Genomic DNA, 14,347 nt, shown 5'->3' with positions numbered 1-14,347 from the left:
AAAAATAAATGAATGCTAACAGACACATAGTGAAAGTATTACATGTGTGATCTAAATATAGTATTTTTATTCCACAGCATACAAACTGAACTGAAGATCCGACAGCTTCGCTCTCACCCCAGCTTGCAGCAGGGTTTGAGGTCAGGAAATTGCTCCCCTTCGTGAAGCCCTCACCCTCCTCCATACAAACCGCCTCCTCCTCACACGTCTACTCTAGAACCTTGCTGACAATTCTCACCTCCCTTGTGTTCTAGATTTTCCTGGGGATTAAGCAATGACAATGTCAGCACAACGTCAGGCTTCAGATTTAAAATGTCCTCCAAAACCCTCCTGTGTCTAGAGCTGGGGCTTTGGAAGGTGACCGGATCACGGGGCGCTGTGCTCCTCGGTGGATCCATCGTGGACGAGCTCCCTGCTGAATGTGCTGTAGGGGGCGGGACCTGGGTGGAGGTGGTCCCTGGGTGTGACCTGGAAGGGTGAGTTCTTGTCCCCGGCTCCTCCCTTCTCTCTCTGCTTCCCTGCACCATGATGTGAGCATCTTTCCTCCCCTACGCCCGTCCGCCATGATGCTCCTGCCTTGGGGCAGCCGGCCATGGACTGCACCCTCTGCAGCCGTGAGCTAAAGTCAGTCTCTCTTTTTTGAAGTTGCAAGGGTCAGAAATTCTGTCCCAGTTATGCGAAACTGACTAAAGCAAAGAGCATCTAAAATTGTAAGCACATTTGCATAGTGGGAGCTCGTGTGAGAATTTATCCGTGCACAGAATTCCTCCTTTTGTTCTCTCACACACCCACGGTCCCTCTGTGATTTGAACTTGTGTCCTCTCCTCCCCCAAACCCTGCTTTACAGACTCTCATGCTTTTAGACTGCTACACAGTGCTTCGCTGGGTTAAAATTAAAACAACTCTGTTGGCTTCAAGAGCTCTTGAGATATCAAGGGACAGACACGGCAAATGAACAAGTGACTATTATCTCACGTGATTCTGCATAACACAACCTCCCAAAGTCTCCCATGCCAGGGAGGAAGAAAACAAAGATAAAACTTACTCTGTGCTTCAAAAGTGAAACATAACTGTGCAGATGAGGCAGTGCTCTCCCAGGAATATCATATGGGAAAATGTGACTTAAATAGCACCAATATTTTTTACAACTATTTTGTATATGAATGTCACTCCTGACTCACCTAGCTATCCTCTGTATCACCTCACTACCACCATGATTTTGACATGAATGGCTCTATTTTTGGTAAATCCCCATGCCGAATGATTAAGCGTGCACTGTAAAATTGATTTGAAAAAATGTGTATGCTTTTCATCCCCCCAAATAACTAGAGATGATGATATCTGCTACACTGGAGTTGTTTCCTGGGAAATGATTGTTTGTGAAAGTATTTCTACTTTCAAGACGGGGAATTCTGTATTGGTAAGCCAAGGCACTCATTTTGGAAAACAGATTCTACCCACACACTGGGACCTAGATCCATATTTAAATTCAATTTGGTGGAACAAGTATTTACTAGGTGCCTATGAGATACAAGAGAGTGGACATTATTTAACACAATTAACAGAGAATTGCCCTAGCTTTCTTTTTTATTATTATTATTGGTTTTCTTTTATGTATGTGGTGCTGGGGATCAAACCCAGGGCCTTTTGCATATAGGCAAGAGCTCTACCACTGAGCACATCCCCAGCCCCTAGCTTTCCTTTTGTCTCTATCTCTCTATCTCATCTCTATCTCTGTCTCTATCTCTACCTCTACCTCTATCCCCATCCTTACCCCTGTCCCTATCCCATCTCTACCTCTATCTCTCTCAGGATTGACCGCAGAACCTTTGAATGGAGCTACGTCCCAAATCATTTTTACCTTTCATTTTGAAACAAGGTTTCCCTAAGTCTCTTACTGGCCCAGACTTGGGTCAAACTTGCAATCCTCCTGCCTCAGCTTCCCCCAGTGCCATGACAACATGTGTATGCCTCCACCCCCTCCTCTGAACTGCCTTTACTTCCAGGACATGGAATGCATATTTGAGTACTTACCTACCATCCAATCCATTTCCTCTACATTGTCGCCGTATAATCCGTATTTACTGTGTCCAACAAACTTGTCTCTGGTAATAAGTGGAACACGGACATGCAGGAAGGAAAAGAAGAGGAGAAAAGGTCCCCGTTTGTACCTAAGGGGGAGAAAGGCAGGGCAGTTAGCGTCAGAAATAAAAGCGCACCCCAGTGAGGACACAGTTCTGTGTTCATTGGAAGATCTCCTAATCTGATGGCCAGTTGGGGTTTCCAAGTGCTATGATCAATGGCAATTATATGAACCATAAACACCACAGAGAGTTACACTGAGACAGTGGGGAAGAAGTAAAAGAAACCAAAAATCTGCGTTAGCCATGAAGTCGTTGGTGCGGTCCATTTTCTGTTCTCCGTTACAAGGCTTTGCATCTGAGATTAAATGGTCTCTTGATAAACCTTTCTGTCTTTGGTGAACGGACGAAGCCCCTTACAAAGCCTGAGAGTGTTTCTCTTCCACCACCCCTGAGCATTCTCTTGGGTCTACGATAGGAAGGATCCCACCCTGAGCAGAGTCCTGGATATGCTACACAGAAATTCTGCTATCCAGGTGGACCCATGCTTGTCCTGAGCATAGAATCGTTTTCAGACTCCTGTCAATCTACCAGGGTCTGTTTGAATGAATACCATCCATGCCCGGGCAAGAGGACATAAGTAATTATATAACATGCCATTTGTAGAAAGGAATCCTTTTCCTTTCTTCCTCCTTCATGATGCCTGGAACCCAAGCATGATGGCTGGATCTTTGGCAACCATTTTGGGCCAGTAGGCTGCTCACACAAGATAGCAGAGGATAAGGCAGAAAAAGATGGGGTGGTAGTCACCTTATATCAGCACCCCAAGAGAGGAATAATTCTCTCTCATTGAAATGTTGCTTTGGGTGTTCTACTTTTTTTTCTCATGGTGCGATTGACTGAGCTCAACGATATTCTACCACCAAGCTCTATGGAAGCCTGGGGGGACCACAGGGAAATACTGCCAATGACAATCCACACTGCCAATTGGAAGGTTCCTCTGATTTCTAACCTACGAGGGCTGGCATGGAAAGATAAGAGATCATTACATTCACATCCTCATAGCTTCCATTTAAAACTTAAACCTAACATTATTTATTTATTCATTAATTTTTGAGACAAGGATTCACTGCACAGTTCAGACTGGTCTTGAGGTCACTACGTAGCCCAGTCCAACCTCAAACTTGAGGTGACTCTCCTGCCTCAGCCTCTGAAGCATTAGAATTCTAATTGTGTGTCACCACACCTGGCAAAACTGGGAATTTCTAAACACACAGCATTCCCGTATCATTTATGACAGCGAGAACTACCTCCACCTGTGTCCACGTCACAGCAAAATCAAGATCCCACCACCCAAAGCTTCCACCCATTGAGATCCCCTAATCCACATGGAAATCATGCACATTAAAATAAGAATAAAACGGATCAAGAGAAAACTTGATCATTCGTCTTTTCAGCGTTCAAAAACTGCAGGGAATTTATTTTAGTCCATCTAAGGAGACTTGCAGGTATATCAGAAAAATCACCTAAAGTGATTGCATCTTATTTTTTTGGCGGCAGGGAAGGAGCCCAGGTCCTTGTGCACGCTAGGGAAGAGTCCTACCTCTGAGCGACATCCCTCAGCCCCCACCAAAAGCAGCTTCAACCCATCGCTTTGTACCCGCTCCTGGAAACCAGCACAAAGCGCCCTTTCAGGCAGCCTGGCGAGGAAGGATGCGCACCGTTCTATGAAGCCAAGAGCTTCCCTCAGCAGGAGAGCCGAAACCTTCTCCGCCCTCATGGGCTGCTGCACGATCTCGTGGTTCCGCATGAGGACGCAGTTCCAGCGCTGCACAAAGCCGTAGCTGGAGAACCAGCCCAGGAAGAAGAGCAGCGCCAGCACCGCGAAGAGCACGATGACGCTCCAGGGCACCGGGAACCAGCCGCTGAGCTTGGGCGCCAGCAGCAGCAGGGGCACCAGGCCGAGGGCCGCCGTGGAGATGCACAGCTTGATCCGCAGCCAGCGGTGCAGCTCCGGGGTCCTGGCGCCCTGGCAGTCTCCCAGGAGACCAAGGGGCATCCCGTAGAAGTAGTGGAAGCCGTGATTGAGCGGGTGGAAGCAGTGATCGTCACGGGACGCGCAGCTCAGGCCCAGGTGCCATTTGCCTGGGAAGACAATAAATACAGCAGTGGGAGTCGCAGGTTCCACCCCGGTTGTTCCTACAAGTTGAGCTCAATTTCAATGTCAAAAGGAAACCCCAGGTAGCTGGTATTGTGGAGCCAGGTGGTGCACACCTGTCATCCCAGCACTCAGGAGGCTGAGGCAGGAGGATCACTGCGAGTTTGAGACCAGCCTAGGCTACAAAGTGAGCTCATGGCTGGCCTGAACTGCACACTGAGACCCTGTCTCAAAAAGACACACATACACACACACACACACACAAATAGGTAGCTGGTAGTGTCCAGGCTTCTGAGCTCACTCTGGAGGATCCTCAGGTGAGTCACAGACATGTGTCCCGCCTCCTTTTCTACGTAGTCTGCACTGGGCAGTTCACATCTCTCCCCTTGTTGGAAAGCAAAGATGCTTTGTATCCAGAGAAATAGTTTCAATGGCGTCAAACAACCATATGGACAAGGAGACATGCAGGTATATCAGACTGCACATTGATAGTTCCCTCAAATGCACCCAGCCAAGAAGCAAAACCCCATGATTGTGGGTTCTGCAGCTGCACTGTTGCTGAGCTGCAGTACATTCTGCACACCAGAGCTCTGACCTGGAGGTAATTTCCCACCCCCGTATCCTGTGCTCTCACAACTAAACCAGACTCCTCCCGACGGAATTGCTCTCCAACAGCCGCAGGTCCAAGTCACCAGGGGATTTCACCACAAGCACGCCAGCATTCTGCTGATGTAATTCCGTTTACGCAGCCTGGAGTCAGCGGGGCTCAACATACGTCACTTTCTTATTGACTTGATTGTGCTGAATCCTACCCTGAACCTTCCCTACCAAGGCGAAAGGCACCATCTCAGTGTACTCACCAGTCTGAGGTCACACGAATTAATAACACAACCCTTGAGGGTGAGCTCCTGTTTGCTCGTGAGCTGAAGACATGGGAAAATTTCTCAAAGATTGTGCAGCGGTCCCTCTGCTAACGAACTTAATTCTTTCCACGATTCAGTTAACGTCATCAAATGAGGAACCAAATCAAATTTCCCCATGAGGCCCACAGTGAATCTCACCGCTGAATTTTATTTGGTTCTCAACCGATTCAATTTGCCACCAGATCCATGGAAAGAAGTTCACGAACCGAGAGACCACTGCAATTTACATTTTCCGGGTGAGAATATGCATTGCACTGGTCACAAATTTATTAGCTTATTATTGATTTTATGGCTTATTATGAGTTATAATAACATACAGTATATAAGCTTATATACTATTATAATACTTATTATTATACATTATAATAATATACAGTATATAGTTTATATACTATTATTATTAGCTTATTACTATTATTATAGCTTAGTTCTATTTTTAAACCAAAGAAGTGCACAATCATGTCTTGCAAAGCATATTGACAGTTTCCTCAAATAACAATATGGATAGAAATGATTTGATCCCCAAATCTTGTCTTAGAGGGAGGTGAGAATACCTGATAAGTCTATAATTCTCTGGAACATCTTCCTGAAGGACATGTGAGATTATATTCCCATACTCCACCGGGAGCACAGGCTCCTGAAATAATCCGGTCATAATCCTATCAGTGTGACAGAGCGATCCCTTAAGTTCTCGACTGGCATAGCACTTAATTTAACATCTATTCACCTGCCGCCGACCAGCAATGTCAGGACAGGAGTGAGAGCCCTACACAAAGTCCCAGTTCGGTGGCGAGGTGCGTGAGCATGGTGTGTTTGTCGCCTTGGACGGGGATGTGTCTTGCCTCGGTCTCCCCCACACAGACCTCTGGAAAGCATACCTATGAGTCCCGTGCGGTAGCCGCGGTGCTGCAGCATCTCAGCGAACGTCGTCTCGTTGGTAGGGAGGCCGCCAGACCCAGCCAGCCAAGGGAAGTCACGGTTCAGGTTGGAGGAGGACGCCATGCCTGCATTCGCAAGCACAACAGGTGAATAAATGTCCCAAGACAGCCTGTGAGCACCAGCAAGCACGCCGATGCACTGGAAGCTCCTCCCTCCTTCCCTTTCTTCCCCAGCCCTTTCTCTCTCTTTAAATCATCTTGCAGTTATCCGTGGACCTTTGAGACCAAGAACCCAGGTGGGTACCAGCATTTATGGATGTTCACATCCCCGATATAAAATGACAAAGCTTGGCCAGGTGTGGTGGTGCTTGCCTGTAATCCCAGCGCTCAAGAGGCTGAGGCAGGAGGATCATTGTGAGTTTGAGACCAGCCTGGGCTACAAAGTGAGCTCAAGGCCAGCCTGAACTGCACAGTGAGACCTTGTCTCAAAAAGACAAAAACGTACCATAGCTTTTACACATGAACTACCCTCCTCCTCCTGTATACTTTAAATTATGTCTCCATGACCAATAATGCCTAGCAATCTAAATGCTGTGTCTATCATTGTTAAATGCATTGTTTCAAGAATAATGCAAGGACAAAAATCCATGCACATGCACTATGGATACATTGCTTTTAGCTGTCTTACTCTCTGGTTGGTTGACTCCACATACTCAGCAATGCAGATATGGAAGACGAAGTTCCTCCTCTTTCTTACTAAATGTAGATCGTGCCCCAGAATTAGGGATGGCCGTGCAATGCCTATGGGACACTGACTTGCCTTTGAACTTCATACAGCAGTGAATAATTTTTAGTGTACATACCTCCCAAATACTGCACGAACAGATGCTTATCTCAAAAATGTACAAGGGGTGATCAAACTATATTGTGAACATCTAACTAGAAAAAAAAAAAAGTGTTATAGTAAAATGCACATGGCCACGAATCACCCTCAAAATCCACCTGGTTTTGCACACACTCATCCCACTGTCCTGATCACTTTCTGCAGCAGCTCTGGAGTCCTCTTTCCTGAGGGTCTTTACCAGGTATGCTAACAAACATGATCACTGTTGCTGCTGCTGAGCGCCGTCCAATGGAAAGGCAGCTCATAAAAATCAGACGCTGCGTCCTCATCAACCTTATTCATGGGGTGCAGAACCGTGGGGCTTCTGGCTCCTCCCCAAGGTCAAAATGACCGGAAAAGGTCAAGGTTTTGAGCCCATTGACTACACTGAGGCAGCCAGGACAGCGCAGCTAAAGACCCTCAGGAAAGAGGACTCCAGAGCTGCTGCAGAAAGCGGCCAGGATGGTGGGATGAGTGTGCACAAAGCCGGGAGGATTTCGAGGGGATTCGTGGCCTAGCATCTATTACAGTACTAAACTGTTTCTAATTTAAATACTTTCCGTTCATTTTTATCACACCTGGCGTTTGTCGCTGAGTTGGAACAGAACACATAACCGGGCGTCTTCATGCGATCTTACCCTTGGACCTGAGCTCTGAGCTTCCCTGCCATCCAGCCCGGGGCTGAAGCCTCACATCTGTGCTTTACCCTGGAGTTTAAGGCGTCTCTCGGTGTGTGACCCGCACATCCCCTCCTCAAGCACAGAACTCCCACGCTTGCTATTGCAAACTACTTTCAACAAAGCACAACACCATCCAGCGTCAACCCTGACAACCCCACACCTGGAAACCTTTCCACTGACTGTCACGCCGGGAGCCGAGGGCAGAGCTTCTGCTAGGCTCTGCGAGCTTCTTTCTCTCTTTCTCTTCTCTGAGCCTTCCGGGGGACTCTGAGAACATGAGACGCTCCCCCAAATCAAACACTCTACCGCTTCCCCGTTAAGAGCTGAAGCCCAGGCTGGGAAAATCTTCCGGAAGGACTGTCCTTACGTGGCTTATGAGAGCTGTCATGGATCCCTGGAATTCTGATAAAGAAGATGCACATGCCTTCCAGCTGCCGGACCCCATGTAGCTGGGGATAGTGTTGTGCCTCAGATATGAGGGAACCCCAAAAAGCTCAGTGCATGGAAGGTTGGGTTGCTGATCGACTTGCGGGGAGGTGATAACATCACGAGGGCTCTGAGCTCACGCCTGGATTAATCCACTGATGGGTTCAACATGGGACACATAATAGGAAGGCAGGGGAAGCTTAGCCGGTGGTGAATGCTTGCGGGAAGGGGGTCATGAAGGTGACCTTGGGGTTTTATCTGCTTGCATCCCCTTCCCTTTGTCTGTTCCTCTCTCTCTCTGCTTCCCGGCCACCATGCTGTAAGCATCTTTCCTCCCCCACACCCATCCGCCATGATACTCCTGCCTTGGAGCCGCCGACCATGGACTGCACCCTCTGCAACCGTGAGCCCAGTTCAACCTGTCTTCCTCTGGGTTGTCATTTTAGATATCTTATCACAATAATGGAAAAATGCCCAACACCGGCATCTGCCTGTTACTTGGAATTCCACCTAACTGTGAATTACAGGCACAGAAGCAAACAGTGAATAAAAAGAGATACTTAAACTACAGTAGCTCTGCGAGTCTGTCTGCCCCATGCTTGCCCTTTCTCAGTGCAAGAAAAATTCTACACTGGCACGACGCTCTTGATGCAGTGTTCGACTGCAAAAGCACATGTGTCGTCTTTGAGAAATTAAGCTGTCCACGTCTTGCAAGATAAACCTGTTTGGACTTAGGTTTCTATGACTGTGAGTGATTATTTGAGAAGTCTTAGGCGGAGTTGAAAACGTACGTCACTAGAAAGGCTTCCTGTCAGGGCTTGCATGTGGGTCGGAGTCCCAGCCCTTGTCTAGGACAGGTGAGGCCCTGGGTAGGAAGGAAGGAAGGAAGGCATGGAGGGAGGGAGGGAGGGAAGGAGGAAGGAAGGGAGAGAGGAGGCTGAGGCTGACACACCTGCCCGGACAGGGTAGCGCCCGGTGAGGAAGGCGGCCCGGCTTGGTGTGCAGATAGAAGCAGCCGCTAGGTGCTGGGTGAGCCGCACGCCCTCGCTGGCCAGGAGGTCGATGTTAGGGGTGCTGTAAGAAACAAACATAAAAGATTTCAGAGGTGAGTTTCTAAATCCCAAAGAATGATCGATTTAGCTCAGCGGCACAGCGCCTGCCTGGCAAGCGCAAGGTCGTGAGTTCGATTCCCAGTACTTGAAAAAAAAAGAGTGATCAAGCCACAGAAGCATTCTGTCTGATTGTGGTCAACACACAGCACACCTTTTTATTAAATCCTTGATATTAGAGGAATGGTTTGAAATAATACAGAGGGCAGTGTCACTCACGCAGTCTCTGGCATGGCTCTTTGAGCGCTCTGTTATCCACCACCCACCATGCTCTAAAAAACGTCACATAGAAAGTTCCAGAACTCAACAATTCAGGACTCTAAAATTTTACACTTTTCTGGGAGCTGGATGAAATTGAAAGCTCTACTTCATGCTACCTTGGTGTGAACTGACTGCAATGTATCCATGCTGTGTATACTACCTGCCCTTTACTATAGAAAAACACATCATACACACAAGGCACAGAGATGTCAAAATTCACTGGCATCCCCTGAGATTATGCTAAATGTGTAAAATGCTACAGAATTGTACACTTTCAATGATGAAAAATTGCCCTAATATTGTTTGAACAAGATATCATGCTTGGGCTGGGTGTGGTGGTACATGTCTGTAATCCCAGCACTTGGAAGGCTGAGGCAGGAGGATTATTGTGAGTTTGAGGCCAGCGTGAACTGCATAGGGAGACCCTGTCTCAAAAAGACAAAAATAAAAGATACCATGCCTATGTCTTGTACTCTCAGTAACTACTATGAAGGAAACAATATGCACTGTATTATTTATTATTGTCACTCTCCTACTAAGCTGTTCTGAAACTCCACTTTATTGATTTTTTTTTCCTCTTTAAAATAACAAAATTGTTCAGGTTTATGCCTCATAAAATAATGAAAAAAGAAAGAAGAAACTTGAAGTATTAAAAACTGTAAAAAAGGTAAATTCTACGGCATCTGTATTCACCTATAACAAAAGAACAACCGCTACAAACTAAGGAGGTCAAGCTGCGAAATACTGTCTTTATTCTTTGGAACCTCCTCTGTATGACCTCTGCTGGTTTGTTTTATCCTTTTTCTGATAGTTATCAGGGAACCCAAGATGTCATGACTGCTAGGAAAAAATACTCTACCACTGAGCTACAGCTCCAGCACTTTCTATTTTATTTTGAGACCCAGCCTCATTAACTTGCCCAGGCTGACCTTGAACCTGAGATCCCCCTGCCTCAGCCTCCCGAGTAGCTGAGCTCCTTCCCACAAACGGCTGTCCACCAGGGCAGAGACACGGGGTGGGGACGTCAGGCAGCACCACAGCAGCGGGCGATTCTCCGTCCGTCTTTACCTCACTGTGTTATTACCGTAGCAGGATAGATCGCCCAGCCCGAGGTCGTCTGCCATGAGCAGAACAATGTTAGGCCTGGAGTTCCTCGTCAAAAGCGCGCAATTTATTCCCCCATAGATGCAGCAGACGAACATCCACAGCCAGCAGCTCCTGACGGCGTTTTGAGGAAAAACAAGAACAAAGGAAAAACGTCACAATGAATGTCTGAATGTCTGTATTTTAGGCAAATTCATCAACTCTTGCTTTACTATGTACCTGCCTGGGCTTGCTCAAGTCAGGATTTCTTTAAAAAGTCATTTTCTAGATGAGTGTACTATCACACTTTGGTAGTCATGGTGAATTCTTTCTTGATCTTTCCTTCTTTCTTCCTTTTATTTTTTCTTTGTTTGTTTGTTTGTTTGTTTGTTTGGTTTCCAGTACCGGGAATAGAACTCACAACCTTGCACTTGCCAGGCAGGCACTATGCTGCTGAGCTAAATCCCCAGCCCCCTCTTTCTTTCTTTCTTTCTTTCTTTCTTTCTTTCTTTCTTTGCTTACATTTTCCTGCACATGACTTTACATTCATCCTTCTTCATGGCTGTTTAGTACTCCACAGTGTATAAATTCCTCTTGTTCATCCATTCATCCGTTTTGGCTATCCAGGCTGCTTCTAAAATGTAGCTACTATGAATTGTGTTGCTATAAAACTGGGTTTGCTTGGGTCACCATAACAGGATGTCTTCATTCCTTTAGGAAGACACCTAGAAGGGGAATACCTGGTTCCAAGGCAATTTCTAGTTTCAGTTTGCTGAGGAATCTCCATACTGATTCTTACACCATGACTTTTCTTATTTTCACTCCCACCAAAGATGTAGAGGGGTTCTCTCTCTTCTCTGCAGGCTCTCCAGCGTTTGCTATTATCTGATTTTGTTTTACATCATAATAATTTTCATTTATTTTCCATCAGCCGATGATTGCAGTCCTTTTGGGGTAAAACAGCATTTGTTGATGAGGTTATTAAAATTTGCAAAATTCAACATTCTGTCCTGTTCAGACTCTATGTCCTCCCAAACACACAGTCACCAGCACGTTGGAAATTATCTCAACAAAAGGTGGCAAAAAGCCTCCATTTCTGAAGTCTGAGGGAACTTTAGAAACAGTTTCAAGTCAAAATAGTTTCCTCTTTAGGGCAATTTTGTGCTTTAGGACATCTTCTAAGCATGCAAATATAATGGAATTGCGTGGCTATGGTAACAACACATCCTGGTTTTGATTATTTCTGCTTTATTTCTGTGATACTGGAGACTGAACTTAGGGCTTTGCATGCTCTTTCTTGCTTTCCTTCCTTCCTTCCTTCTTTCTTTCCTTCCTTCTTTCTTTCCTTCTTTCTTTCTTTCCTTCCTTCTTTCCTTCCTTCCTTCCTTCCTTCCTTCCTTCCCTTCAAGAGGGCTTTGCAAAGTCACTGTGTTGCCCAACCTGGGATCCAACTTGCAATCCTCCTGCCTCAGCCTCCCAGAGTGCTGTGATTACAAGCATGCTTCACTATGCTGGCTTTTGTTTTTGTTTTGTTTTGTTTTGTTTTGAAAATAAAAATTGCCACTGCTGTGGTTTGAATGCCTCCCCCAAAACTTCATGTGTTGGAAACTTCACCCTCAAACTCCCACACTGGTGGTCTTCGGAAGTGGGACCTTTGGGCGTTGATCAGGATTGGATGAAGTCGTGGTGGTTGGCACTGCATGGTGACGCTAGTGGAGTTCTAAGGGGAGGAAGAGACGCCCAAGCCGGCTCACGTGCCTGTCTCCCTCGGACGCCGTGTCAGGGTGCAGCCAGAAGTCCTCTCCGGAGGCAGCACCGTGCTCTAGGACTTCGTCCTCCAGAACCCCGTGCTAAGCAAACTCACTCTCCATATAGCACCAGCCTCAGCATGGACTGAGATCGTCCCCATAGCAGGTTCCTTGGTGACGAGGTGGATGTGTGTTTTGGGGACCTGGTCCAACTGCCTCCAGCATGACCACCTCCTGCCTGCTCTGGGCAGAAGTCCCTTCCCTCCACCTTTCGAAGGACTGCTCACTTTGGGATGGAAAAGAAGCCACTGACGGCTCCCTGTATTGCACAGAATTTAGCTCTTCCTGGGTCTCTCCTTTTATATTCTTCCAAGACAGGTTCACATGGGACGAGAGAAATTTATGTTCCCTCTCATGTTTTGCACTGGGACACCAAGGCCGCCTCTGTTAATCCCCCAGTGAGCGTTTCAGAAGGAGTCATGCTTGGTTATGTCACCACAAAGATGTTTTCTCTCCCTCGAGGTCCCTCCTTTTCACCATGAGCACGGTGGTGGCGCACACCCGTCATCCTAGCACTCAGGAGGCTGAGGCAGGAGGATCATTGCGAGTTCGAGACCAGCCTGGCCTACAAAGTGAGCTCAAGGCCAGCCTGAACTGCATAGCGAGACCCTGTCTCAAAAAGACAAAAGAAAAAAGACGACCACTCCATGGACAGCTCAAGGGCATCCTTCCTCAGGAGAAGTTTGCTCAGCCTCCCCACCCACCACGGGTGTCCTCTTCGGGTGCACACACTCGAATTTCTGCACCTGGGGTAGGCCTGGCCGCTGGTCACTGCGTGTCCACTGCACTTGGGCGTCTCAGCCCCTTGGTATTTGCTCTTCCCGGGGATTCCGTCCCAGACTGTGTGTCCCGAGCTGGCGTGTGCCTCAGATTCCCTCTTGTCTGTGTGGGGACCCCAGAGCCGGGCCGGCGGAGCACACAGCTGCGGGGAAACGGCTGGTTCTGCCCCGCAGCCAAGGCGGAAACCGTGACCCCCACGGGAGCTTAGCTGGGAACTTCCCAGGAAACTTCCTCCTGAGCCCCGAGGAGCCCTCCCTGAGCTGTGCAGCGAGGTCCTACACCCTCGGGTCCCCTCACCCCCGGGGCCGCTGTCCCTCCTCCTCCTCCTGCACGAGCTCCGATAGCTGGCTTCTTCCTTCCTGTGAAATCGACTTTTATTGGTCCAAACTATCCTGTGCTGTCATCACAATGTCTCAATAGCCAAGATGCCAGTGTTCAAACTAGCCATGCCAAGATAGGGACAAACGGACAGGCGATGATAGACAGACAGACAGACAGACAGATAGGTAGAAGGACGGGTGATAAGGATAGAGATAAATGCTAGGCATTGACCGACAATGGTGGATACGCAGCTGAAGACAGAAGATAGATACAGCTGAATAGAAACTCATACACTGCAGAGGATAAATACATGATAGATGATCATACAGACCAGATAGATAGATACATACATACATACATACATACACATGTACATAGCTACATAGATACATACACTGAGACATAGAAGATAAATAAATAAATAGATAGATACATAGACGGTTGAATGGATAAAGTTAATAGATAAATACTAGGCATTCATCAACAATGGTAGAGACATAGCTAGAAGATAGAAGATAGATATAGCTAAATAGAAACACATATATTGCAGAGGATAAATACATGATAGAGGATAATATAGACCAGACACATACATATATATACATACAAACATAGATACATAGACTGAGAAATATATGATACATAGATACATGCATACATAGATACATAGATAGTTACATAGATATATAGACTGAGAGATAGAAGATACATAGATAGATACATAGATACATAGATACATAGAAGGATGAATGAACAAAGTTAATAGGTAAATATTAGGCATTGATCAACAAGGGTGGATACATAGCTGAAGACAGAAGATAGATATAGCTAAATAGAAACACATATATTGCAGAGGATAAATACATGACAGAGGACAATATAGACCAGATACATACATATAAACATATAAACATAGATACATAGCCTGAGAGATACATGATACATATACACATACA

At 46.7% G+C, this 14,347-nt stretch overlaps 1 protein-coding gene across 2 annotated transcripts in view; it reads right to left on the bottom strand.

The window, feature by feature from the left end:
* Arsh (arylsulfatase family, member H) overlaps positions 1 to 14,347 on the bottom strand; it is a 30,851-nt gene that overhangs the window by 10,005 nt on the left and 6,499 nt on the right. The window contains exons 3-7 of one of the 2 annotated variants that reach the window (XM_005406525.2): positions 10,468 to 10,617; positions 8,982 to 9,103; positions 6,041 to 6,166; positions 3,803 to 4,226; positions 2,035 to 2,171 (exon numbers count right to left, since the gene is read on the bottom strand). In XM_005406525.2, coding sequence (XP_005406582.1) covers positions 2,035 to 2,171; positions 3,803 to 4,226; positions 6,041 to 6,166; positions 8,982 to 9,103; positions 10,468 to 10,617 — 959 coding nt within the window. Of the gene's footprint in view, positions 1 to 2,034; positions 2,172 to 3,802; positions 4,227 to 6,040; positions 6,167 to 8,981; positions 9,104 to 10,467; positions 10,618 to 14,347 lie in introns of those variants that run through there. The other variant, XM_013505555.1, reaches the window with a different exon arrangement.

Source organism: Chinchilla lanigera, unplaced genomic scaffold, assembly GCF_000276665.1.
Source record: "Chinchilla lanigera isolate Chin_1 unplaced genomic scaffold, ChiLan1.0 scaffold00098, whole genome shotgun sequence".
NCBI lineage: Eukaryota > Metazoa > Chordata > Mammalia > Rodentia > Chinchillidae > Chinchilla > Chinchilla lanigera.
Note: the sequence above shows the minus strand (reverse complement) of the source record. Positions and strands in the feature narration are given on the sequence as shown.